General features: G+C 35.5%; 1 protein-coding gene across 1 annotated transcript in view; it reads left to right on the top strand.

Moving 5' to 3' along the window:
• POLN (DNA polymerase nu) overlaps positions 1-27,646 on the top strand; it is a 99,851-nt gene that overhangs the window by 34,353 nt on the left and 37,852 nt on the right. Inside the window, exons 15-17 of the mRNA XM_068679710.1 lie at positions 5,172-5,229; positions 6,773-6,850; positions 7,275-7,389. Coding sequence (XP_068535811.1) covers positions 5,172-5,229; positions 6,773-6,850; positions 7,275-7,389 — 251 coding nt within the window. The remainder of the gene's footprint in view (positions 1-5,171; positions 5,230-6,772; positions 6,851-7,274; positions 7,390-27,646) is intronic.

Genomic DNA, 27,646 nt, shown 5'->3' with positions numbered 1-27,646 from the left:
AGTTGCTATACTAAAGGATATATGTGTGTTATAAAGCATATATGTGTGTTACAACTTTTCTGATCTCTAAGTGACACTAGGAGAAAAGGCTAATTGCTTCCTTAGATCTGTTCAGTTTAACTTCTTGACTGTTTTTGATCTTTCCTCATGACACATCCACACTGTGTTAATTTATGAATGGATACCCTTATCTCAATGAATAAGTTTGGTTTCTGTTCTTATTTTTAAATAAGTCCCTAGATTAGTGCAGAAATTAATTAGAATCAAATGTTCTTAGTCTGCAGCCGTTTCTGTGCATTCCCATTTATTTCAGCAACTTCCTAGCCTTTCTTCTGTTGCATATTGCATACTTAAAATCATGCAGATCTGAACAGTTAGTAGATGAGCAAGCAATTTTCTAGTCAAAGTACATATGGATATAGAAGTCATTGTATACATATATGGGCATTTATTTCTAGGGAGTTACAAAGGTTGCATGAGGCTACCCTTCCCTCCCCCTCCCCCCCAACCCCCCCCCCCAAAAAAAAAAGGCAATTTATGCTACTGGAAATGTGTATGGAGAGGAAGAGAGAGGTGTGGGTTAGCTGCATCAACAGAAATAACTGAAACGTTGATTTAATATAGGAAAAATGAGCAACAACCTTACTTGAGAGAGTATAAAATAATTAAGATGCATCTCAGCCTCTGTGGGTGCGTGAAGTCTAACCACACTGTCTTCAAAGGCAATGTAGCCAGTATATATCTGTATTCTGTAATCCTGTGAAAGAACCAAAAGAACATGCTGTTTTAACCCAGGAAAGAATCAAGCATACATTGATCAAATTAGTTTCAAATGTAAATGTAGAATTTGGGGACTGAAACTGGAAAGCTCAACAGAAATTGTAATTGATTGATTATATACTAGTAAAACTGGGAAGCGTATATTGTTTGTTGAATTTTGATTAGTTTTTGCTTTCCTTGATAATTGTACTCTCCTCTGTTTGAACGATGTATGAGAAAGCTATGTTTGTGAGGCCCTAACAGAGATATTGAGTCCATCAATTCTGAGTGTCCTTGCTGGAGTTAAGCCTGTCACTGTTTCTGAAAGGCTGTACAAGCAGAAGCTCACAGCAGAGGCAAGAATCTATGCTATCTTCACCTGAAACAACAGACAAAAGTAGAACTGCTTTTTAATAGTGGTATTTTCAGAACCAAGAAAACAGATTTCTAACCTGTGCTATAACAAAGTACGTAATGCCTCAGGATCATTAGTCAGAATGGATTATACTAGCGGGAAAATCAGATTACGGAGGAAGGAGGAAAGAAATCAGGAATCTTTGTTTTTAGGTATGTACAGCTTTAGTCTAGTGTTCATAGTGACTTTCTTTCCCACCATGCCTGATCCCTGCTTTTCCAGCATGATGGTTTTTTTTGAAGAGTTTAACTATGAACCAGAGATCCAACAGTCATCTGCATGCTAGAGGAATGTGTCAAGTAACTGAAAATGTAAAAGGGGTGAGGAATTGATTGAGCATGCTAGGTCCGCTGCCAAAGAAAGGTGTCAGCTTTGGACACCCAGGAAAGGCAGCTAGTCTGTTTATCATATCCAAAGTGAGTTTAATACGGATCAGATTCAGTGCTTGGCTGGAGTATTTACAGAGAAAAAAGATTTTGGTTAGATTTTCAACAAACTGTAGAAGAAAATGTGCAATAAAAAACAAACAAAAAACACATATATATTATTGATCACTTGCTCATAAAATTTGATATTGCTTTTTCCATGATTCCTAGCTGCTCAATTTTTTCACCTTTCAGTGAGATTTTGAGTTGTATAGTTATATTTTTCCTTAAAGGGCTTTTCTCACTCTGATGATTCATGGTGTGATTCTTTTTGCCTTTTTCCTTTTTTCCTTTTAGTTTTGATATCTATGTTACAAAATTTCATCTTTAGTCATTTAATGCTTGCAGTAAAAACAAAGACTTTCACTGGAAATAAAAAGGTTGAAAAGAAAAGTGTGCAGTTGAAGTGGGGTATTTTTTCAGCTTTCTACTAGTCATGACTAAAACCAAAATATGTAAATTTATATATGTATATATATGTATATGTATAAAACCAAACTATGTAAATTTCCATTTACACAGTCAAGTAGATCCCAGGAATCAAAGAGAAGATGACTAGCCTGTAGTTTTCTGCATCCTCCTACTTGGCCTCCTGGAAGATACGAGTGACACTTGCTTTCTTCTAGTACTCAGGAACCTTTCCTGATCACCAGTCACCACAGCCTTTCAAAGATAATTAGAACTGGAATCTTAGCCTCATCTGTCCTATCCATTAGAACATCTGAACATTATTTTTAGATTTTTTTTTTTTAATATAAATATTTCTATTCAACAAAACTAAGGCAGTAAATTCAAACTCATAGTCTGATTATCTCTGGTTTTGATATATGTATATATATATATATATATATGTCTGTATGTATATTATATTCATGATGAACATTTCTTTAGCGGAAATGGCAACTGCAGATGGTTTTTAAAGTAATGCTAAGGTTTTCCTGTTAATCATCCACTAGACTAGGCTGATTATTTATTTATTTATTTACTCATCCAGAAATAATGAAGTATTAATAGTTAACTTTCACAACCAGCTTTTCCACAACTTTATTTCAAGTATGTTTGTTCTCGTCTGTTGGAGCATAATTGTTCAGAGACAACAATTTTGTTTGTGTAACTTCTAACAGGGCATGTATTCCTTTTTTCTAACACTAAGGGATAGCAGTTACATCTCAGATTGGATCTGCTATGTTTTTTCAGGAATATGCTTGAAATAAATGCATAAAGCCAAGCTTTGTTTTGTAGCCCAAGGTGGTAACAGTCATTTACCACATCAGTCTTCCACTTTTGATATAATAATACTGTCACATAATTTTCAGCTCAAGCAGAGGAAGGCTTTTCATTTGGAAGACTCTTCTATGATCATCTCCTATTTCCCCATCTTTTAAAAAATCTAAAGTAAATTTATCTCATCAAATTTGATAATCTAAATCTCAGAAATTACCTCCAGGCAAGTTTTAGGTCAAGTTGCTCTAAATGTGTCTTATACAGGTAATTAAATCACTCCCTGGAGGTTCGTGTCTTTGACTACTGACTATAGGGATACTAGAAGGAACTAGACAGCTAGTTTAGACCAAAGAATAATATAAATATGTCTGAAATTAGGTGAGAGAAATCTATTAAGTTATGCCAGTATCTTAAAGGTGAGCATTACCACTTTCATGTTTCTTGAGCTACTTCTTTTCTAAAGATTTATTCAAATTATGAGTTGTTAGCTAATTTACAAGTGAAAGTACATTTTGCTCTTGCAATTACTTGCTAGTGTTTTTCAGAATTATTAGTAACACTTCTGAAAATGCTCTGAAAGCAGACTTCCTGCATATGCTTTCAGTGAAAACAAGATGGCAATATAGTGATTTATTTTAGCAGTTTAAGATAGATTTTGAAATAAATCTTTATTTATTTAACTTTGTGATTTTGAATCTAACCAGTTAAGGAACGAATGATAATCACTGAGAGTAACTATAAAGAGCTTTTTAACCTATACTCCTATGCTGGAAGTTATCTTAAGTAAATGAAATGTCGGTACTAGTATAAACTAGTAGACCATAATGAAAACTTCCATAAAATGCTCTCTACCATTAAAATGACTGAAGTCAAAATTAAAATTTTATGACTTTTTTTTTTTTTTTTTTTAATATGTGAAATGAGGCTCCCACATTAATGTCTGGGTACATAATGAAGGACCTAATTCTCTGTATTCCTGAGAATCCACTGGCTTTCATGGCCAATTAAATTGCTTGCTATTCATATGAATAAGCACTGATGTACCTCAATTTATCAATAGAAATCAATAGTTATCATTAGAAATATTAGGGTTGTGCACAGACTAAATAACCATTTATTTCAAATTGTGGTCAGTAGCATTATAATTAGAAGTCCCACAACTGTATTTTTAAATGTTCCTAGAAACTGAAGAGTAAAATATTAAAGGCAGTGTTTCTTCTGCACCACAAGGCACCAGAATATGAAGGTATTGAGGGATTTAGAGTTGTGTTCCTAGTTGACCTACACTATGAAATATTATGTATATTATGTAGCAGTTTCCCCTCTGTGTATGGTGCTATGGCAGAGGTTCAACTTTAATATGTTCAACTGTGGTTCTCTAAGGGTGATACTAAGACTAGAAACGATCTTGTTCCATTTTTGTTCTCTTACTTCGACTCTAAATTTCAATAACTTTTGCAGCTTGATTACACCCTTCTTAGGTTTAAAATAATGATTTTGAGTTCAAAATTATATAGAAAATGATCATTCTGATTTGGAAATTATATAGCACTACTTCCTTCTCCTGAATTCACAGGATTACATAATATTAGTATGTTCATCTAATTCATGAACTACTTGCAAATTAATTGTGTGGAATTATGAAAATTGAGCTTGATGCATATTATCTCCTGTTGTGTGTTACGTTTCTAGACGAGGAGGCATAATGTCATAAGATAGCAGAAGGAAGCTGTCGTGTGACATCTTCCAGGCTTTACTGTATGAAATGTAAGCTGTGTATGAACCCAGATCTTCAAAGAAAAATCTAGTAAACTTTTGTCCTGCCTTATATTTGTTGATAAATTTAATGGTCACTTTTAACCTTGGCTGATATGCTGTACTTAATAAACAGCTCTTTCTGTATTTTGTTGTGCATTTCAAAAGAGCAGGAATAGATGTTAGAAAAAAAGACTTGAGGCTGAAGCGTGTTCCTTTAGCTTTAGGTAGACTTCAAATGTATTCTTTTCTTGAAAGTAATGTGCCATATCTAAAAATACAGGTTAAAATTAAAGAGAAAATGTTTTTAATTGGGTTACTGATAATTGTACATCCAGAAATTAGAATTTGTAAAAGCTGCCAATGAGAAATCATTCTCATAAACTCACAGTTGTAAAGGAATGGGAAATATTCAAAATTACCTGTTATAAAAAGGGAAACACTTCTTTGAAAGGCAAGGTAGTTAATCTTATTTAATATATGAGAAAAAAATGTTGGCCTTAGTCTCACTAATGTTTTTATGCTTCTTATAAACTCTTTGTAAACATTGCCATAAACATTAACTTACTGAGCATTTTTATTCTTATTTGCAGAACATTCAAGGTATCTCTAAACATCCAGTGAGAATTGTAAAGAAACAGTATATAAAAGGTAATCTATGTTTTTATTAATTTGAAAAGGTAATTTTATCCCATTATTTTACCAAGTTATTTATTTTAAAGCAGACCAAGAACTCCAATACAAGAAAATAGAATAGACTATTGATTTATAGTTATATCTTAACATATAAACCAATCACTTTTTGCTTGTTGTTCCTGCAAAAAGTTTGCTGTTTCAGCACTGATCTAAATAGTCTTAAACATTTAGAACTTTATTTCCATGGACAGTCTCACTGTTCCTTTTTCCAGATGAAATTATGCATCTTAAATACATTTAACATCCTAGAAGTGTTTTTTGTGGATTCAGCTTATAAGACATTTCAGGAGGAGATGCTAGAGCTTGGTCGTCTTAATCCTGCACAAAGACAAGCACCAACAGTTTGTCATATGTGTTGTTTTTGGTAACAGAAGTGGATTTAAGGCCGATGATTCAGAGGGATTCAAAGGCTGGAAAAGGATGACCCAAGTGTTAAAGTGTCAACCCACAGTAGGCTCTAATATAAGAGATATTTGCCTATATGAATTCCTTCTTGAACACCTACTGTCATAGCTGGGAAATGCTGCTCATTTGTTGAATAGATAAGGGCAGGCTTGCTTTTTAACAGCTCCCCAGTCTCTGCATTTAATATAATACAAATCAGAAGACAGGAGTCTGTTTAAGATGGTATAAAATGTTGACAGCAGTTTTATTTTATCTTCCTCAATTATTTTTGTAAATATTTTTTTGAAGTTACTATTAAAAAAAAAATCTGTTTAAATCTGTGGCACAGTGTTTAGCAGTGGCATGTAGGCTTTTCTGGAAATTATTCAATCAAATTTGTTAATGTTCTTATATGCGCTTCTCAAAGATGTGTTTCCAAGCTCTTCATTCCTATATTGAGACACTTTTCCCCCTCACTCTTATGCTATCAGCTGTCAGTTATCACTGATGAGATGAATTTTTATGGTTGTTCAAAATATAACATTCCTTTCTACACTAAGACAAGGAGCTTTCCTAGAGTACACCAAGTTTCTAATACCTTGCCAAGGTACAGTATTGCTTTGAGATATTGTAGAGGGTTTATTTCATTGGAATTTGGATGCCTATATTGTCTGTATGTTCTTAATATCATACTTTCCAACCTCCTATAACTCAGGATTTGGTTATTAGCCCATAGCTGCAGCAAGTTCAAAGATAATAAAACATTTTTAGCTCATCTCTGTAGACTCTTATTGGCATGCATCTTTTATTAAGTGATCTGTGAATAATGCTATTTATTGTTGTTACTTGTCAGCTAGTGTTTTGGGAATGGTTAGGTTTTGAAAAAGAAGTAGGAGAAATGAGTGGTAATGCAAGGATGTCAGAGATGCAGATGCTCTAGATGACTAATGAGTAAAATAATTGTGATGCTGGAAGTTGATGCTCTGCTAGGATGCTTATATTGTTATTTTTGTATTTTCAGTTGGGTGTTGGGAGTGGCATTAACAACCTGTTATGGTTTACAACACCATTTTTGAATGGTGATTTGGTACATAAATGTCTACTCCCTCTCTAGGAAAAGAAGAGGAAATAGTAACCATTTCCCCAAGAGCACTGTTTGTTTCAAAGAAAGGATATACGTTTTTAGCAGCAGGTAGGATAATGTGTTATTAATATTCTCAGTTCTGTGAGGTCGTCTTCTCCTCTTCTTTGCATGACATTATATTTTAGAAGGCTGTCAGATCCCTCAGTATCAATTAATATTGTTATGCGATGTATACTCCTTAGTGTGTTTTAGATGTGGATGATTTGTAAGCCTTGTCAGTAGAAACAGAGAGCTAACAAGATTAACTGACACCCAAAGATAATGAAGGAATTGGGCACTGTGTGATCTGTAGCTGGACTGTAACTCTTTAAGGATGTGTTTTCTACAGCTGTGCTGCTGTTGTTGTTTTTGTTTAGAGCAAGAGGAAATGACTGAGCAGTCCAGGCTTGTATTTTGATTTGTGATAGTTTGGTTAAAATGCAAACATTTTTATTTAAGAGCAATAGATTTATTTTAACACTCTGTTTTCTAGATTTTTCCCATATTGAATTAAGGATCCTTGCTGACTTATCATCTGAACCAGAGCTTCTGAAACTGTTCCAAGAACCTGAAACCACAGATATCTTTACCACACTGGCTTCTCAGTGGTAAGAGTAAATGTTGCAATTTGGCATATTTATTGCCCCAAACCTATTGTATTACTGTGTGGTGATAATAAAAACAATATTTTGTTACAGTATCTATTGTTAATCTAATAGTGTTTTAACACTGGGAGTAATAATTCCCTTCTGTCTTTCTGAGCCTTTTCTCCTCAACTGTTGTTAATGATGTGTGCCAAAATGTTATAATCCAGCTGACAAGTATAATCCTTGAGACTAAAACTGGTGCAATAACATATTCTGCATAGTTCATGCTGATAAGTTTCTCACTATGTAATTGTTCGCCAATACTTTTTTTAGAATTCCAGAGCAGCATTTAAGTAGGGTATGTGTCTGAAACATTGCAGAACAGTTTTTCTTAGTAAAAGTAAAAACATTCTTGAAATCTGGTTGATTATTCAATAGCAGTATTGGCATCAAATTATATATGTACAAGAAATATGTCTAGATCTCATGGGCTTCCTTTCAGCTCATAAGATTTAGTGCTTCCATCTTCTGATGGATGATGTGTGATACTTTGAAAAAGTGGTACATAGTAATTTAATAAAGAAGTTTCTTACATCCATTATTGTTTACCGATCTCTTCAGCATGCAGACCAATAGATCATCTATCCAAAAAGATAGAATATTAGTTACTTAGCTGTATGAGAGTGTTTCTTATTACTGCTTTTATTAAAAGTGTATGCTGGTATTCACTTTGTATTCAAAAGTGCATGGGCACTCAATAGATGGACAGGATAGATCTTACAGAGACAGGGAGATAGATCTTACAATTTGAACATACAACACTGGTAAAGATCCAATATAATAATATAACATGTAAGTAGATTGAACAGAATCACATCATGTAAATGCCATGCAATTTTCATATTTTCTCTTTGCTTCTGTTTTTTTTTTTTTTTTTTTTTTAATCCCTGTTTTTGTTGGAAAATTGCTAGCTGAAAAAAATGAAAGCAAAAATAGATAAGATGAATTCATCAGTCCTGATCTAGCTCAATCCAAATTCTACAGTTTCTAAATTTCTACTCAATGTGTTATTTGCTAATATACACAGAAGTAGTAAAAATAAACTATTTTTTAATTGTCCTGCTACCAACAACTGAATCTGTGCTTGAGACATGCACATACAGTTTGGGAAACACAAGTCAAGGTCACAAACATCCCAACAAATGGAGCTATGGAAAGATCACCTTTTTCTTTAAAGTAACTTAGAAGCTTCTATTGACATTATGATCAATTCTTAGCTCTGACACATCACTAGAACCTCGTGATGGAGTTAAATCCTTTTTTTAGTTTGGAGGTATATTGCAAATGTATGCATGAAGATGAGTCAAATTTTGTCTCAACTCTGGGCAAAGCTCCAGAAATACTATTCTATTCAGCAACCTCACAGCTTTTGGCAGCCATCAACTTCTTATAGTTGCTACACAGTAACTTTAAATTTAATGAAATATTACAGGCAAATATTTTATCAGACTGAAGTGTCATGGTGTGTCTACAAAATCATTACATAATGATTCCTTCTGACTCTTCCTTTAAGCTTCAGGAAAGCTAATTCTTGGAAGTAACTACTGAATTTGTTATATGACATTAATTACAGAAGCATGAAGGTTGGATTTCCTCTGGTCTAACCTTGGATGCCTGTTATATACCTGGTGAGATTAATTCGGCCTATTGTTGATGCCCCCTATGTAGTAGATCAATTGCATGTTAAAAGTGTTGATTTCTCACTACAGTGTAGGTCTGGGATGGCCAGCTCACATGTAGACATCCATTTTGTCATCCATCCACTGTTCTGACAAATTTAATTCCTCCTATTGGATCAGTTCCTAGTGAACTTATACTGGGTTTTGGAGTTTTGTCCTTAATTTATTAAACCCTAAAGAGAAGAGACAAAATCACGAGCTCCACAGATATCTTCCCATTCCAGATATTTATTCATCTTTCATAATCCACATTTTTAATTAGTGGAATATGACTGGTTGCTAGGGGAATTGTGATATGGCAGAGCAAATTTGGATTTCAGAGGAATGTTAATGGGTAACACCAACTCTGAGAGTATAGTTTTGAAATTAATTTTCTATTATTTTTTCCTTGTGAAATAGCAATTTGCAAATGTGGACTGAGTAACTGAATACGTATACAGACCCTTTATTTAATACCTAATTTGCCTGTATAGATATGGATTTGTGTATTTATTCAAGTCATGTCAAAAACCAGGAGATTTAAGAGGATCATAACTGCAAAGACAAAAGTAGATCAGAGAAACAGCTATGTATCCTTGTTTTGAATGTAGTCAATGCTAGAAAAGTTTGAAAACAAAAATATCTACTAGGTAAAATAATTAACTAGTTATTTGAACGTAGAAAAGGTCTCAAGATACAGAATTTAATTATTGTGTAATATGGTAGCTGTACAAACGTTGCTTTAGAAAACATAGCTAAATAATATGCTTTTAGAAAAAAAGTCTTGTGTGGTTTGCATGAAATACACACACACACAAACATCTCCCCCTCTCATTGCTATTAGAACAAGGAAGGAAGAGGAAAACAAACTATTTTATCTCCCCTTGGTCTCCTGATTTTTATTAGGTCTTAATCCTGGGGCTTTAAAATCTGTGCAAGGGATATACCAAGTGGTATACTAAATGTTTATTCTGTTTGAAGGGATTGCTGTTTGTAAATCTTTTCTAACACATCTTGGAAAGCCTTGACCATTTTTTTTGCTGAAAGAAATCAATAGAGAATGAATTAGTTTCAGAAGCTTGTTCTGAAGAAAAAATTTAAGTTTATGTCAGTGTCTGATAGCATTCCAGTTTCTGAATGTCAGATATCTCTTAGCAGGTTTTCTGCATCTAAAATCCTTAGACTATTAAATATTAAAACATAAATAATATATTGACAATATTTGATTTTTATATTGACGACATAAAATCTTAGCCACATCCCAGAGACAGTCCAAGATTCATACCAGTTTATTCACTTATATTATATATTTAAGCATTATGACTTCTTCACCTAAATCTTAATTTCATTACTTAGATATCTTTCAGGCTAAAGTCTTCTATCTAAAATGTAATCTTTTAAAAAAACTTTATAGTCTTTTTTTAGCTTTTGGTGATGAATATACATGATGGGCAGTTTCTACCAAGAGGTTAGCAGTATGACTTTCTGATTGAATTAAGATCTCTTACGTATAAAAGCTTTTTGCTTCTTAATTTGATTGGGTATGCTCTACCAGGATTCAGTCCGTCTCTGGGACGTAGAGATGTCTGCCTTGGAAACCTGTTGGATTGATGTTTCTACTAACCAGTACTTTTATGCCATCTTTACACTAGTCAACAGTGCAGTGTAGAGATGCACAAATCTATGTCAACCCAAACAATGCCCATGCGTCATGGCAAGAGGCTGAAAGGAAGCACTAACTCAGAAACTGAAGTTCAGTGTCATGTGCAACGCCACACCCAGCCCAGTAAACCTAGCTGAGAGGCAATACTCTGCAGAAAACCAGGCTGTAATCTTGTGCTCCTATGGGGAGAGCCTGTTTAGTCTGAATAAAAAGAGACGGAGTGGAGACCTCATTGCTTTCTATAACTACCTGAAAAGCAGTTGCAGTGAGGAGGGTGTTTGTTGGTCTTTTTTCTCAGGTGACAAGTGATGGGACACGAGGCATCAGCCTCACCAGGGGAGGTTTAGATTGGATGTCAGGAAGAATTTCTTCATAGAAAAGTGATTAGGCATTGGAACAGGCTGCCCAGGGAAGTGGTGGAGTCACTGTCCCTGGAGATCTTTAAGAGATGTGTGAATGTGGCATTTAAGGCCATGGTTTGTCAGCAGACCTGTAGTGTTAGGTGGATGGTTGGACTTGATGAGCTTTAAGTTTTTTCCAATTTAAATGATTGTATGAGTCTACCGGTCTCTTCATATTCTTCATTTGTCACTCTTCAGTAGGCTGATGTTCCTCTGCTGTAGTGTATACTGCTATAGGCCATACTGGGTCAAAATCCAGGAAGAGTATCTTGATTTAGCTAAGCACTTAAGCTTGCAATAAATATGTCCTGCCTTCCTGCCTGTGTGCTTTTTTGAGATGGGGATAGTACTGCTTCAGTACTCAAGCAAATTCTTGCCTCTTTCTTGCTATTCTTCAATGTGTGGGTAAATCCTGTCCCCTGCTTCTTTAGAATTTTTCTTAGAGAGCTGGAGATCCAGTCAGATGTGATCTGAAATCCATACCTGAAGACACCTGCTTGATAGGTTTTATTTTATTTTGAAAAAAGTGAACAGGATTCACTCTTTTTAAATGGCAATGGTGTCCAGCTTTTGTACAATAGCTAGGTGCTTAGAGACTTCAGTTCAACTTTTTTAACCTTCAAGCATTCAAATCTTTATCTGTCTCATTTCAGGAAGATACAGAGCAAAGTTAGACTGTGTCTGAAAGCTTCTCCACTCTGTGCTACTTGTTGCAGCTGAGATTCTGTTGAGCAAAGACTGTAAAGTTGAAATAATTGGATTTGTTCAGCTACGAAAATATAGGATTTAGGAGAAATATGATAAAAATCTTCAAATATATCAAAGTTGTTGCAGAGAGTGAACAAAGCATAATGAATGAGCTTACACTGTGGTAAGAGATGTTTTGGTTAACATTGATAAAGATTTTTAATAGAAAAAGTAAATAAATATGGAGATGGTTTACTTATGGAGACAGTGGAATATCTATCACTAGAAGGAATGAATCAATCAGATATTTCCAAGGATAGCTGAGGTGGCTTTTCATTCTCCCTCAGAACCATGTTTTTATGGCCTTATGATTCAGTATCTAAGTTGGATTTGTGAGGCCTGGAAATTAGACCGTGCTCTAACTACATATCACTGGGAGGAAGAGTTGTCTGTGAATCCTACCAAGTGAAGAGAGAACTGAGTTGCTGGCCCTTAGTACCCTGAAAAATATTTCAAGGTGGTATTCCCCTCCACCTATACTTTTTAATAATAATTAAAAATAAAAACATATTATAGACAGAAACTGTGTGTAAATAATGCTGTAATTGGATTACATCTCCTAGATTGGCTCCTACAGGCATCAGAGTAGATGTCAGGTGTGCTCAGAGTGGGTCTATGATGAACATGTGCACAATGCAGAATTTCAGAAAGAAGTGTTCCCTGAGGTGTGCTGAGAATTCAGGAATATCCAGGTTTCAGGGGCCACTTAGTGGTGTCAAATGGGTTCATTCGTAGATTTGGATGTAGGCATCCACATCCATTTCTCAGATTTGGTCTAGGTATCACAGTTCCTTATGCAATTGCCAGTACAGATTTGTGAGAGATGGACTTCCACCCTGACCGTGTACCATTCATTCAGAAAATAAATGTAGTGTTACCACTCTGAGGTGAGCGCCATCCCAAGGCAAGTCCCTAAAACTAAGTGGGTAGAGCTTCAGAGATTTGCTTTATGTTCTAGTCTGTAGAAAATCATTACAGGGCCATGCTTTTATCTAGCGAGTGATTCCTAAGGCACCAACCATATTACAGATATGTTTACAACCTCTCATCTTTTTAGTTTCTACTTAAATCTATTTCTTGTAAATGTCCTACAAGATTTATGAAAATATTTTGCCCTTTCTATATGGTAACTGTGAACTAGGATGTGAAAACATCTGGACTATATATCTTCTTAAACAAAGAGCTTCAGAGAAAAAGACCTTATAAGTAAATTAGTTACAAATGTATTGAAGTGAAACTGTAGCACTTTCACATTCGGAAATTTAGTTATGGGAATATCCAGCTAATTCGTAGGCTCTAGGAAGAATGTAAGTGTGTGAAATGAGGAACATTCTGTTGGCGACAATATCTTTCTGAGGTGAAATCAATGCAAATTGAAACTAGAAACATTATTAGATGTCTTTTCAAGGTACATAGACCTTCCTATAAGTTATACTTACTACCTGAAAAGGGGAACAATTCAGAAGGCTCCTTAGTAAATTGTCTACAGTATGATCTAATTGTGAGCACAAATTTGTTACTACTGTAAAATGCATGTTTTCATTTCTTTGGAAGTAGAAGGATGTCCCTGTGCATAAACTTTTTCACACAGAGATAAATGATCTAGGCATCTTCTCTGATGTGTCATAGGTTGTCACTTCAGCTGATGTAGCTCCAGCATAATGAAATCCATGTTAATCTCTGCCTCAGAAATCATCCCGTTATAGATAAGATTGTTGGACAGCTGTGAATTAGTATTTTGTGTTGTATTCCATAACTCTTTTCATATACTTTCAAATTGTATTGGAATTGTAGAACATATAAAAATTTACTTATGTGGAATGAATTTTCCTTATATTCTGCAGCTAATATATATTTCTATAGTCCCATATAGTACTATAACTACCATGTAGTACTATAACTATGTTTCTGTAGTACCATGTAGTAGAGGAATATCTCTAATACTGTTCAATACACAGATGTACCGTGTATTAAAAGATAATTATCCGAATAATCTGATAACTGCCACCATTCCAGTGTTAAAACAGACATTCTCTTTAAACTATTAATTTCTACCTCTAAACTATAATTTACCTTGTACATGTTAACTACTGATGGTGAATTAAAGTAACAAGGTAATTGGTGGATACTCTTTCAGGGTGATATGTACTTTGTACCAAAGGGGAAAAAAAAAAAAAAAAAAAAGGAGGATTTGTGACAGTCAGTTGCGTACAATGCTTGTGCTCAAGGCAATGCTTGAAAGAAGGCTGGGGAGCTTGATAGTGGTCTAGCTGCTCCTGCTTCAGTTTGACATGAGTTTTGTTAATTGGACACCACAAAATATTCACTTCTCTCTCATTTATCTGTCTGCTTCCTCATGTTCTTGCTTTACTTGTGGTGGTGGAGAACAGCATGAATAGATGCCCTTCTTCTAGGTATTGACGTTATCTTCTAGTACTAGACATAATTATCATTCTACTTATGTGGCTTGCAGAGAGCTCAAGAATGGCTGCAGAATAAAAGGACATTGTCTCATTATTTCTTTGTAGCACTGGTAGCTAATACCTGAAATAAGAATATGTGTATCTATTATAGAATACCAAGGGATTTATAAAATTATTCTCTTCTAATCATTCTGAGAAAGATTCCTTTCCATTTTTATAGTGTAGGTGAGGTTGGCTGACACTTGAAGATATGGAAAAGCCTTTCATTGACATTATATAATCTGTGCCAGAGTCAGAGGAACTTGAACACTTAATTTCCAATAATCTCGGGAACTGCAGGCTGTTAACAAAATGTGCTGGATATAAAAGTCCATGTTTCCTCAGCTGATGTGTGTGTAGGATGCTGGTAATATATAGCAAACCATTTTGGTAAGAGAAGGACATGCTAATTTTGGATTTGACTCAAGGAAAAGCCTAGAAAAAAGCAAAGCACAGAACTAGTTGGTATTACCATATTGGAAGGACAAAAATTGTGGGCTTTTGTGTTTTAAGTTCAACCAGATCTGAATAAAAAGACCACAGTGCAGAAAGTTTTGTTTTGTTCTTTAGAGACTGTCTTCCTTCAGGAAGTGGGGAAAATTTATTTAATTATAGCCTGCCAAGCAGGGGACTCAAGGAACTGATTATTTCTATTAATGTCAATGTCAGCCAGACTGTTGTGCATTGGGTCCATCAAGAACTGTAGCGAAACAGGTGAATTTTGTTTTTCCAGCTGCTTGGAAATTCAGGATCCTTACTGACAATAGTTCTATCTGTTGATACCCTGCTGAGTTGTGAAGAACACAGGAAATAAGCAGAGGGATTTTGGATATTCCTGAAATAAATCAAAATAAGTCATCAGGGGTTGAATTATACAAAAAGATAGTGTACTGGGTCTGTTTGAAGAAGATAAGGTCGAGTATGCACAAATGTTTGGTGGTAGGCAGACTAAATATATATACACTTGCTCATTCCTGTTTTATACAATCTTGTTTCAAGCACACTTTTTTTTTTTTTTTTTTTTTTTTTTTATCAAATAGATTGTAAGGATGAATCAACATTCATCCTTAGCAAAACACTGACTTTTTTTTTGTTACTTTATATAAATGTATGGTGTAGCAAACATTGAATTAAGTTGAGCTGCCTACTCCCTTAAGTTATTGTTACTGAAAACTGCAAACATCAAGCTTCAGATGAAAAAAAACTTTAAAGATTAGTCCTAACTCTACCACTTCAATTCAAGGCTAATACTAAATAGCAAGATAGGCCAGTAAAACTTGAATGAGATAAATGGATTTATGAGAGGCAAAAGCCACATCTGTAGCTAGATGCTTTTCAAACAAGATATGATTAAAATCAGCAAATATCCCTAGTTGGAAGTGACCCAAAAGGATCGTTGAGTCCAACTCCTTGCTCCACACAGGACTACTTTAAAATTAAACCATATGTCAAGAGCATTGTCCTAATGCTTCTTATTTGTGTTTCTATTTTAATTTTATGAAAAAAATATCAGCAAACCCTTGAAAAAGCCTTTGTTAATCAAGACATGTCACCTGGGTTTTTGTTAGTTTATTAAAGAGTAATGAGATAATCATGTTTGTCCAGGTGGACTTCTGAGGAGATGGGAAGAGCTTTACCTTTCCTCCCAACCCCATAAGCAGACATACGGTTACAAGATGCAACCATGAGGTTATGCGGCTCCATTTTCCCCCAGCTATGGCTCTCTCAATTTGTGTTTGTTGTCTAAATAATGAGATATACTAGCTCAGGACTCTTAGGACTCCATCTTGTTTAAGTAATTTTTGGGTAATCCAGACTATTTCGTATTCATCTAACCAGAAATTAAGACATGAAATTTCTCAGATTCCTTTTCCCACTTTTTATGAGCTTAATGTCAAGTCTAAAATGAATTTGGATTAACTCTTTTCAATTCATACATTGGAAAATAATAAAATCTTTTTTTGTTTTGTTTTGATTTGAAGTGTACTCACTCTCCGTGCCATTGAGCACATATAAAATCATGAAACTGTTTTTGCAGGATTAAGACAAATCAGACAAATTATGGTCATAGCTTTGCCATGGAGTCCTTGGGGTAACTCCTAGAATCTTGATTTTGAAGAGAGTGGAGAAAAGTTTTCATGTGTGTTAGATGGCACTCACCTTAAATATGTGTAGCTGAATCTCTCTGCTGGAGTCTCCATTCAGAAATGCATGACTGTGTTGTGGTCTTTCAGCTCTGCAGTCTGGCTGTGTAACACAGCCAGTATTGATTCATCCTAAATCCCGAGGTTTGGAACTCAGTGCTACCTGCCCGATGACTCACAAAGGGTTAATTTCTTTCATTAGCATTGGATTATCCAGCTCTGTAATAACGTTATCATTTCTAATTAGTTTCAAGGCTTCTGCTTTTATTTTTCTTTAAGACTCTGAAGAAATGATTGTTGCAGTATTTAAAACTGAATAATTATTAGTACTTACCCATCATCTCATTGTTTATGTATCACTTCTCTTCTGATTAATATCCAAAATAGCTCTTACTTTGTATATTGTATCATTCTTTTCTTATTCACAGTATTACTGATAAAGGGAGAGGAATGAGGAATTTGCTTTATACATGCTGTTCAGGCACAAATTCAGTTTATATGGGAAGGCAGGCTCTTCCGAGTCAAATCACGTTCAGGGGCAGGTATGCTGTAGCAGCAAGTGTAATTGTTGAGACACTACTCATTATTAATCTGGTGTTTAATAATAACTTACTTTCTAAAATTAGTGTGAGTGAGGCTGTAACCTGCAGCTCCTGCAGCTGTAGTATTGCAGATTTCTTCAGGTTGTACTTCAGAAATTTTTAACATCTATGATATACTACAGTGGCAGATTGAATTTCTGTGCAAATAAATGTAATGGTAGGAAAAGATGCTGACAAAGTGCCAGTAGTTATTAAGAAATAGAGAAGCATTCAGAAGAGAAGCTCTAGGAAGAAGTAAGGCAGTTTCTTATGCTGCTAGATAATGCTTTACACTTGGTAAAAATATGCCTGCTCTTACACAGGAGTATGAAACTAGAAGGAACTTATTAACCATAAAAACCTCTTGCAGGTGATAATGTCATAAACTCTCTTCCATATATTGGTGGGACCTCAACTTAGAACTCGTTTTAGCCTAGATAATTCTAGGCTAAAGCTGTTGAATTCCCCATTGCTCTTCTGGCTTGAAATCTCCTTTTACTTTCTACCTTATTTATTCCTACAGTTTATCTAGATAAATTATTCTTGCCAACATTGTCCATTAGCTTTATTAGCCCAGAGTTTGCTTTGCATAGCTACTTCAGGAAGGCAATCAATTGTGTTCTCAGCCCTCATTCTTTAAGGAAACTAGACACTTTTTCTTAGGGTACTTGTCATCAAAATAACTTAATGAACTAATGTTAGGAGCAGCTAGTTATGACTACATGGAATTCCATGCAAGTTAATCTGTATTTCCTCTTGGCAAGGAAAATGAGACTCTGTGGTACTGACTGACTCCCTAAGCTGCTTCAGTTAGCATAGCTAGCTTTTTAGGTGAGCTCTGAAATCTCTGTGCCCCAACAAAGCCCCAGGTATATTTGTGTCATGGTCAAGAAAAGCGAGTTAGTTTTGGTCACGAAACTGGGCTAGCCGAATGAAGAATTCAAGAAATCATGAGTTGAGAGGCTACCTTTATTCTGGTAAGTTTAGTGCCAGGGAATGTTCCTGGTTGCTGGCACTCAATACTTGCATTGCTGAATTGGTTGCTGTCGTGGTTGTGGCTCTGGACCAAACAGCTCCTGGGCACAATTCCTGAATTAGCAAGGACCAGAGATTATTTCCACCAGGCTGCTGAATGCAGCACCGTGTTCGGATGGTAAGAGATTTTTGAGCTATGGATGGGTGATGTTGTTTTCCACATAGCCCCACTGCTGCAGGATATTTATGGACAGGTGTAATTTCTTTACGTTGAGATAGTCAGTGTCTCCTTTCATATGGTTGATTTTTTTGCTATTCAATATTCAGATAGCCTACCTCCATACCTGTTTCAAATTAATGTTTTTTGAACATGGTGACCAAATTAAGTTAACTACCCAGATAAAATCTCACCAGTACACTGTACAGCAGAACTAATATTGCCCTGTCATGTTTGGAAATAACCCACTTGTCACATACTGAAATTGCATTTGCCTTTCCAAAGCCAAACCATACTGTTTCCTTGTCATTCCATGGACAAATACTACATTTTCCTCTGTTTCTAATTGTTCACCTCCTACTTTATGCAAAAAGTGTATGCTTTAATAATTCTAATTTTCAAATAAAATAACTTTGCAGAAAAGCAGTAGTCTTTTTAATTATTATTATTATTTAGACACTGTGAAAGGGTGAATTTCTCAAGCTGTGTAGGGATAGCTTTGCAATTACTAAAGTCTAGAGGGGATGAAATGGTGTCAACGTGCTATCTAATTTTGTTCCTGTGTGGTATATTGGAGGACAATTTGTTGTGGAGTATCTTGAAAGACAAGCTCCGAGTTCTCTGCATATTGCATTTGAGTTTCTCTTTTCTGTGCTATTATTACACTTGCTTTGGGATTAGGCAGTCTCTTATACCTACTTGAAACCATTGTGAAATCAGCTGTAATTGAATCCTCAGTTTATATCTCTGGAATATCATTAATGATAAAATTCATCATTTTTACCTAAATTTCTGTAAGACTACCAGATTAAATCATTGTTCTGAAGAAGTGTCATTATTTAAAATCAGGCTTGTTTGCATTAGGCAAAAAGCATTAATTCTAGTTTGAGATTTTCATTCCTCTCACAACAGACATCATTTGTGGAGATGTCTGTTTATTGATGAATGCTTGTAACTGTTAGATTTTTGCATAATAAAAGAAATCATACTCAAAAGATTTTGACAGGGAACACTTGAAAACTGTGTCATTTGCAAATACAATCTTCGTGATAGCTGTAATAATATTTGGTTTGCCTTTGGAATACCTATGTTAGGCAGTACAGCCTCCACAAACTGGGGTATAAATACATGTAGACATATATATATACACATGTACATAAATATATATGAACTTTTATGTTGAGATACAGGAGATAGATAAAGATTTTGACTTGTGGTATTCAATTATTATAATGTGTTTTTTCAAAGCATTCATGCAGCAGTTTAATTTGCTGCCACTTTATCCCCCTCCTCCCGTGTCCTGTTCCTTCTGCCACCCCTGAAATCTGGTAAAAAGGAGGAGGTTCAGTATGCCTTCTCAAATCAGAGTTTTAAAACATTGTAAGCTCTATGTCGAAAACCTCATGGGCATCAGTGTGGACTATTTTAACAGTTTTACATTTGTAGCACAGCAATTTCTGTTTTGAAAGCTTACTTGCAAGAGTTGATATTAATCAAATTTAACATTGGACTTGCCTTGTACCCTTGCAGACTGTCTGAGTCTTAACTTACAAAAATTTCACCTTTTGGTTTACAGTCCCTTGGAGAAGTACAGCTGTGACATTTGTTTAGACTAGCAAATAATAAGGGAGAGGGAATAAAGTCTTCAGGAAGCATAATGGGTTTTGTTTTTTAGAAGAGTTAAACAATCACTTTAAACAAACCAGGTTGTTAACTGCAAGCTTAACCAGACAGCTTAATTTTATATCAGATTGGAAGCTTATTATTATAGCACATCAGATGGTTTTTTAGCGGTCTAAAATAACTGAAAAACAAAGCTTTAGGGTTTTCATCACCACAACTAACAGAAACTAGTGTGAAAGATCAAGCTCTGGGGAGGTAGGGCAGTCCTCAGTTGTTTCGCGGTGTTTGACAATGCTTGGCTTTGGTAACTTCATGAAGAGGATTTCTTGTATATGAAGAGTTATCTTCAAAGAGTCATTTTCATCTACAGTGGTTTTGATAAAATACTACATTTTGTGAGCACGCTCCAGATCTTAATGAGATGTTTCGGTTTATTTCATTTAACTCAATTAACTTTAACTTGACTTTCAAGCTAAATCTTGATGAAATCAAGAATGCAAAGGCAGGTCTTACAGATCCACACTATTTTCAAACTGTTTTGAGGTGCTAGAGCACATTTTGACACAGTTTATAAACAAATCATTTTTAGGATTGAATCCAACAAAAGTAATTAGATATTCATTGATGGAATTTTTAGAATATGGAAACTGATGAAGTAATGGGTGCATTTTGCACAATAGTACTGTGAATCTAGCTATTATGTGCCAAAGAAAACAAGTAAAGCTTGTGCAAAACAGTATTGTATCATATGTCATATCACCTTTGAGAATTGAGGAATCTTTCGTGCTTGATCTAGGTGTAATAGGATGTGTCCAGACACCTCTTTGCAGAAGTTAAGACCTCTACACTTTTGAAGCTTTGGTTTCAAACCTACCAATTATTTTAAAAAACAACTCATAGTGAAGTTTTAGTTTTGTCTTTAATTCAATGTGATTATACGCATAATAGAATTTAAGCTACCAGAGGTATTTTCAGTGAAGACTGAAAGAAAAGGATTATTCATTATCTCATCCCTCTCTGCAGAAAATCCTCATATATATCATCATTGAATTCTTCCTCTTTTCTTTGGCTATTAAGATCTTTAAATGTCTGCTACTTACATTTTTCTTAACTGTGCATACTCATTTTGATGTAGTGTGACATACCCCTCCTTGTTCTTCCTGAGCAACTTGTACATTGTTTGCTGGTGGTTTGATGGGGCAACTAATTGCAGTTACATCATCTTCTGGTTGTGTACTAAGAACTTTGTTTCCTGCTGTTTCACTCTTCTGGTATTTCGCTAAGGCTGTTCAGAAACTCTGTTTCTTTATAAAGACATGAGACTTCTGCCTGGGCCAGTACTGATAATTATTTGATACTTTGCTACTGTTACCTGTACCGTTTCCCAACATGGTTTCCATTCCTTAACTATTTAAAGCTTCTTACAGAAAAGCTTGAGAAGTGAAGAAAGAACTCTAAGAGCATTAATTTGAGGTTGATCCCTGACATGTAGTTTAAAACAAGTAGTATCTGATGAGTTTTGTCATCCTATCTTGTATGGCCCTTGTAAACTGTTTCCATTTCATTGTTCTTTCAGTGATGGTGACCATCACCACTGACATTCACCCAGTTAATGACTTACTTTCATTCTCTGCTTTTAAAGCTGAAGACTCTGAGATGAGAATGTCCTCTAGCAGATTAATTCTTTCAACAATCACATCTCAGAAATAAACATCACCTGTCTGGGAAACGGGTGGTGTAAGAAAGAACTACAGTTGTGAGAGAAAAGCACTTTTGTGTTCCTGCAGAAGTGAAGGAGAGAAAAGATGAAGGTTCCAGGGTAGGGTGTCCTTTCTCAAGAGCCTCCATTTAGTATCAGGCACTTTCTGATCTCTCTGAATGAAGTCCAGAACTGTACCCTTTTAAAGAGAAATCTCTGACCTTTTTTTTTTTTTTTTTGTCAAGGGCACTGAAAATAACTGCTGCATAACATACCTCCTCTGTGCCTGGGAGATTAACATGCAGGTAAATATCCTAGTAAAGATAATGGATCACTTTACTCCCAAATGAATCCTTCAACAAATTGTTACTGACGATAGGTATAATTTATGACATGACCTTGTTGCAATCTCTTTATCTGGTTCCCTGGTACTTTAAAATGTAGCAACAGAAGACTTCTGGCCCACAGAGCAAACTAAAAAGATATGTCTTTATCTCCTGTAAAGTGCTTGAAAGCTAAACATCATGGTCTTTTGCAGAAGGTTTAGGACTAATGAAATAAATCTTTGTGCAATGGACTACAGAGGCTACTCAGACAAAATAAATTATTTTATAATTAACCACTGGAAGGGCTTTTAAAATCATAAAGTGCTTATGGAGTCTTGAAAAAGAGTTTTATAGGGGTTGTAAAGCTTCTCCTGGTGCTAAAAGGACATAAATTAAAAATCAGTTTGGTGGAGCAGCATGCAAAGGGGAAAAGAGATACAATGACAAAAATGTGGCAGAAAAAAACTGGCTATGGTATAGGAAGGATGGTATCAAGCTGACTGTCCTGTAGTCTTTCTTTCAGAGAAGTGTCCTGTAGTCTTTTATTCACAGAAGATGACCACAACTAGCTGAAGTGAACGCTTTTATAAAAACCTCTAAATGAAAAAGAATACAAATTTTATTTTTTAATACTTTTTTTTTTTTTTAAATACAAATTTAAGCTCCCTGATTGGGAGATTGTGACCCCCTCCCATCTTTAAGTATGTTCCCATATTTACATGGAAAATGCATACAAGAGGTTCACCAATATGAGCAACAGCCACTGCAAGACATCTCTTCTATCCCTGTGCCAGGGTGGGAATGAGTATAGGTTAAGTGAGGAGTCTGTATATTATCCTCTAGATGAAAAGGAGGATATGTGAGGAATTTGATGTTGTTATTGATTCGTTGATTGGAGCATATCTTTGGGTGAGAAGCTTCTGTGTGTTATTCCAAAACCTTATATCTCACTAATGCAGATCACATCAAGATGAAAATGCAAATCCAGGCATTGAGCACAACATCCAATTCAGGTATAAAAAGTGTTTGGAAATGACAGAAATACGAGAATAAAAGAAAAAAACTGCTTAATAAATATATACTTGGGCTATATCAGAAAGGTCTTTTTTTTTTTTTTTTTCTGTTACCTATTTCACCTGCTGTTTCCCCTGACAAGAAGTTAGTCTGCATTTCCTTGTAGATGTTTCTTTGCTATTTTAGAAAAGTATCTTGCCTTTATTGCCACTCTTCTGGGCAGTCTAGGCAGGTTTCATTTTTCATCCTGACGTCTCTATGCTCTTCTTATGAGGAAGACAAACTAGCTACTTTTTGTTTAGAACACAGTTGTGTAAATGCCTTATAGTTAGAGAAGCTACATTTATATATATATGTCTTTCATAGGTTATGTATGTGGTTTTCAGTAAACATTGTATATCAAACTGTACGTTAAAACTGTGTATGATAAAATACTTAGGCTGAGTGCACATACTTTATTCCTAGCTCTTGCTTATCATGCAAGGCAAAAGTAATAGTCTATTATGAAACGACAGTGGCTTTGAGGAGACTGGTTCCCCACCTATTCTCTGTATTGTAACAGAAATTAGCCACATAAAAGTCACTCCAAGATCTCTTCCATGCATTATTTAAAAATGTCTGAGACAACTCATGCCTGAGCCTTGTCAGTATTTTCCACTGGTCATGGAATGGTAACTTTCAGAAAGATCTTCTACTCTCGCACACTGCATTAATGGTGAGCAGGCTAGGTTATAGTGGAACTAATCTCTTTCATATAGTTAGAATGCCCAAATATATTGTGGTATATATTCTGCTTGCCAATGTCACTTAAAAACTAAGCTTTCCAAATTTTCCTCCAAGATGATATATCCAGTGGTGTTACCATGATAAAAGGGAGGAGTTGCCACTAACTATGTAATTTGCCTGTACCAGTTTCCTATGCCAGCAAAGTTCCAGGCACAACCTTACAAAATATATAACCCTCACCACTATTTCATAGCAACAGTGATTAAAAATGGCAGATTTATATACTCCACTGAAGAAATTAAAACAACAACAGCAAGTGTAAAGGAGCAGCCAGATGAATGACTGTGTATTCACTTGTATATTCAGTCATTTATTGGACATTAATGACCATGTATAAAATGAATTTAAGGGCACTCCAGCTCCTTTCCTGCATCAACTCCCAGCTAGGACTTGGATTAATTGACAGATGCAGGAGAGCAGCCAAAGTTTTGTGGCTGTTATGACTGAGCCTAGCTTGGTGCAATGTAATGCAGAACAAGGCAATGCATGTCTGCCAGATATTGTGTTGGAGAAGTTTGTTCTGCCTTGTCCTGTACATAAACAGACGACTTCCGTCACAATGCAACATTTCCCAGAAATTCTGAAATGTCTTATCGCATTCTTTTAAGGCTGGTTTCCTTCCATTTCTACCTGTTCTCAAAGTTTTATTTTGCTATCGCCCAATTTTTATGTCCTGTGGCATTCCTGGATTTTTTTTTTTTTTTTCTGCATGTGTTCAACTACTTTGTGCTCTGTGCTAATTTCTGTATACTAAAATTTGCATTTTTTGTTTCTTTATAATATTCTGTGCAGTTTAAAAATAATTCCATCTTGTTCTCTACTTTGTAATAAATATATTATTCTGATTCTGGTTTGTAGCTAAGCTTTTCTTTTTTTTTTTTTTTTTTAATCACAAATAAGATTGCCATATTTTTCTTGGGTATAAAGAAACTTGGTGCTCATAAGTTTTAAGACAATTCAGCAGAAAGTCTTTGGAATGCTCTTTTTATTATTTTTATCATTTTATCATTTATCATTTATATTTATCATTTTTATTATTTTTTTTCCTTTTCCAGGCAGCTATTCCCTTTTTGGCATATAACCTACTTCATAGTAGAACCATCTCTTTAGAGAGCTTGTATGTCTCTACTCTGACCACATTTGTCAGATTTTCTATAACTTTCTATGCTGCTATTTTGCTGTCTTCACAGACCTTTCCTGGTTGTTCAGCTCTGATAACTCCTTCCAAGAATAATGAGATCTGTTAACCTGCACTTGATAAGTGTCTTCCAGCACAGAAGCCCATTCTTTATTTCACCTAACAGATGTGTATCAAGTAATGTACTATAAAGCAAAGTACTTGCAAAGCAGTACTAAGCAAAGGAAGGCAAGGACAAGCAAATAGGAATTGTGGAAGTAGACCGAAATAAGTATGCACCAAGGACAGGAATGTAAGAGTGCAGGCACACAAGAGGTGAAATACTGCACGTTTGGAGGTGGCAAGTCAGGAAGAATTTGAAGATTATCATATTAATGAAGAGCTTGACCAAATAGCTTATTAAAAGAGGGACATAATAGCTTATTATAAGTAGGACATCAATTAATATGTTATAGAATCACAGAATGGCTTGGATTGGAAGGGACCTTAAAGATCATCTAGTTCTAACCCCCTGCCATGGGCAGGGACACCTCCCACCAGTCCAGGCTGCCCAAAGCCCCATTCAGCCTGGTCTTGGGCACCTCCAGGGATGGGGCATCCACAGCTTCTCTGGGCAGCCTTAGCCAGTGCCTTACCCCCCTCACAGTGAAGAATTTCTTCCTAACGCCTAATCTAAATCTATCCTCTTTTAGTTTAAGACTGCTCCCCCTTGTCTATCATTATCTGCCTGAGTAAAGAGTCCTGCTCCATCCTTTTTATAAGATCCCTTTAAGTACTGAAAGGCCACAGTGAGGTCTCCCTGGAGCCTTCTCTTCTCCAGGCTGAACATCTCCAGCTCTCTCAGCCTTTCTTCATAGAAGAGGTTCTTGTGAAAATAAATGTATTTGTAGAGGAAATAGGCTCAAGAAGAAAGCCCAGTGAGGATTTCTAGTGTGGCTACTGCATGGATGAGAAATTGACCCCCTAATGCTATTTTGTTATTCAAAGGAATAGTCTTCTGCTCAAACTGCAGGAGTACCACTCTATTACAGAAGGAATCAAACATCACAGGTAGAAACCAATCATTGTTAATATAAACAGGAAAAAAATCATTATTAGAAAAAAAGGAATAGTTTTGATTAATGACTTGTATTTGCTCGAGCACTTGTGATTTATATGGCAATTTCTTTTATCATCTTTTATTATTCAGGATTCTTGAGTGGGATACATACATTTGCACATATCGAGGGTGCTAGATTGAATGCCTCTCCGCTGAGTGCTCACATTTCCCCCTCTGACATACGAGGATGTTTAGACTGACCACTTTGTATTTAGCATTTTAGTAAATGAAAAATTTGTCACAATGCTCTAGAAATATTACCTGCTTCTCATATATTTCTTAAATAACTGAAGATGAGGAAATGCAATGTGGCTGTCATGCTTGCTGTAATCACATGATGTGGGTCCATTTGCACCTTAATGACAAGGTTTTATTGTGATTGTTTACAATCAAAACAGGATTCTTCTCCTGGTTCTGCCTATCATGATTACAACAAAGTATTTCTGTTTTTCTCTATCAGCTCCTTCAGGTTGGAGTTTGGATGATGCAAAATCAACCTTAAAGTCCTAAAAATACACACACTGTGCATGGTACCAAGTTCTGGTGTCTTGCACTGTTAAAGCTCCTCTAAAACCACCAGTCCCACCCAGCAAGAGCAAAGATCTTGTCTTGAGTTGCTTCTTCAGTACCACGACCTGATGACTGTACAGATCTCCAGGCCTTTTTGCCCACTGTATTCTTGCAGTCCTAGCCCTTCTTTTTCAGAGAGGTTGGCAGCTAACATACCTCCTGCTCACCCCTTGGCTCTTGGTTGTCTCTAACCTCAAACTTAAGCAAATCTGCATGTAAAATCTATTGTTGTAATCCTATCTCTTGTTTTCTCTAGGCACTTGGTTTTAATTATGCATTAATAAGAAAACAGAATTAGATTTTTTATTTTCCCTAATTTATATATTTTTCAGTCTTTGTTCTTTATTCCAGAATTGTCATCAGGTGAATCTACTCTCTGATCTCTAGGGAACTCCTGTTTTCCCTCCAGACTCTGTTTTCCCTCCTGGTTCTGGATAGATGTTTTCCCAAGAATATGTGTAGCTTTCTGCCAGGTCCTTCAGGAAATTCCTGGAGACTTTCTGCCAGAAGTTGCTTCAGGAAATCTTTGATAATGTCTGGTTTCCTAATTCTGCACATATTAGTTCTAATTGCCACTCTGTCATCTTAATCAGGTACATTTGGGAATCTCAGCCTGTTTTATTCATAAGAGCCATGACCTTTTCACCTGGCACAGCAGAGAAGGCAAATTATAAGAGCCTCCAACTACCAAAATGATTGACTTAAGTGGGAATAATCTTGACACTGAAAACATTGTCTATCAGATTATCTAGCTCTTTGTGTCTCAGCCTAAAAATGAACAGAGAAAAGTCTTTTTTTTCTTTGAAGCAATTGTACTGCTCAAAGTCACAATGTGAACTTTTACAAAACTGAAGACTATTTGCCCAAGGAAGGTTTTAAATTGTGTTCAATTTTAATTTTCATCTTCAAAAAAATCTGTATTTCTGTAAGGACACAACACTGATTGCACCCAAGGCCTACCTGTTCATCTTTCAGAGCCTAATTATACCAGCACTTTTCATAAGCTAGGCTAAAATCAGTGTATGTGCCAACCAAGCGCAAATTTGTGGCTCTGTTGATTTTCTAGGTGTTTGAATATCATGGTGAAATAATGGTGAAAGACTCTAAGAAGATGC

This window comes from Anas acuta, chromosome 4, assembly GCF_963932015.1.
Source record: "Anas acuta chromosome 4, bAnaAcu1.1, whole genome shotgun sequence".
In the NCBI taxonomy this organism is placed as follows: Eukaryota; Metazoa; Chordata; class Aves; order Anseriformes; family Anatidae; genus Anas; species Anas acuta.
This window is presented reverse-complemented; position numbering and strand designations above follow the sequence as displayed.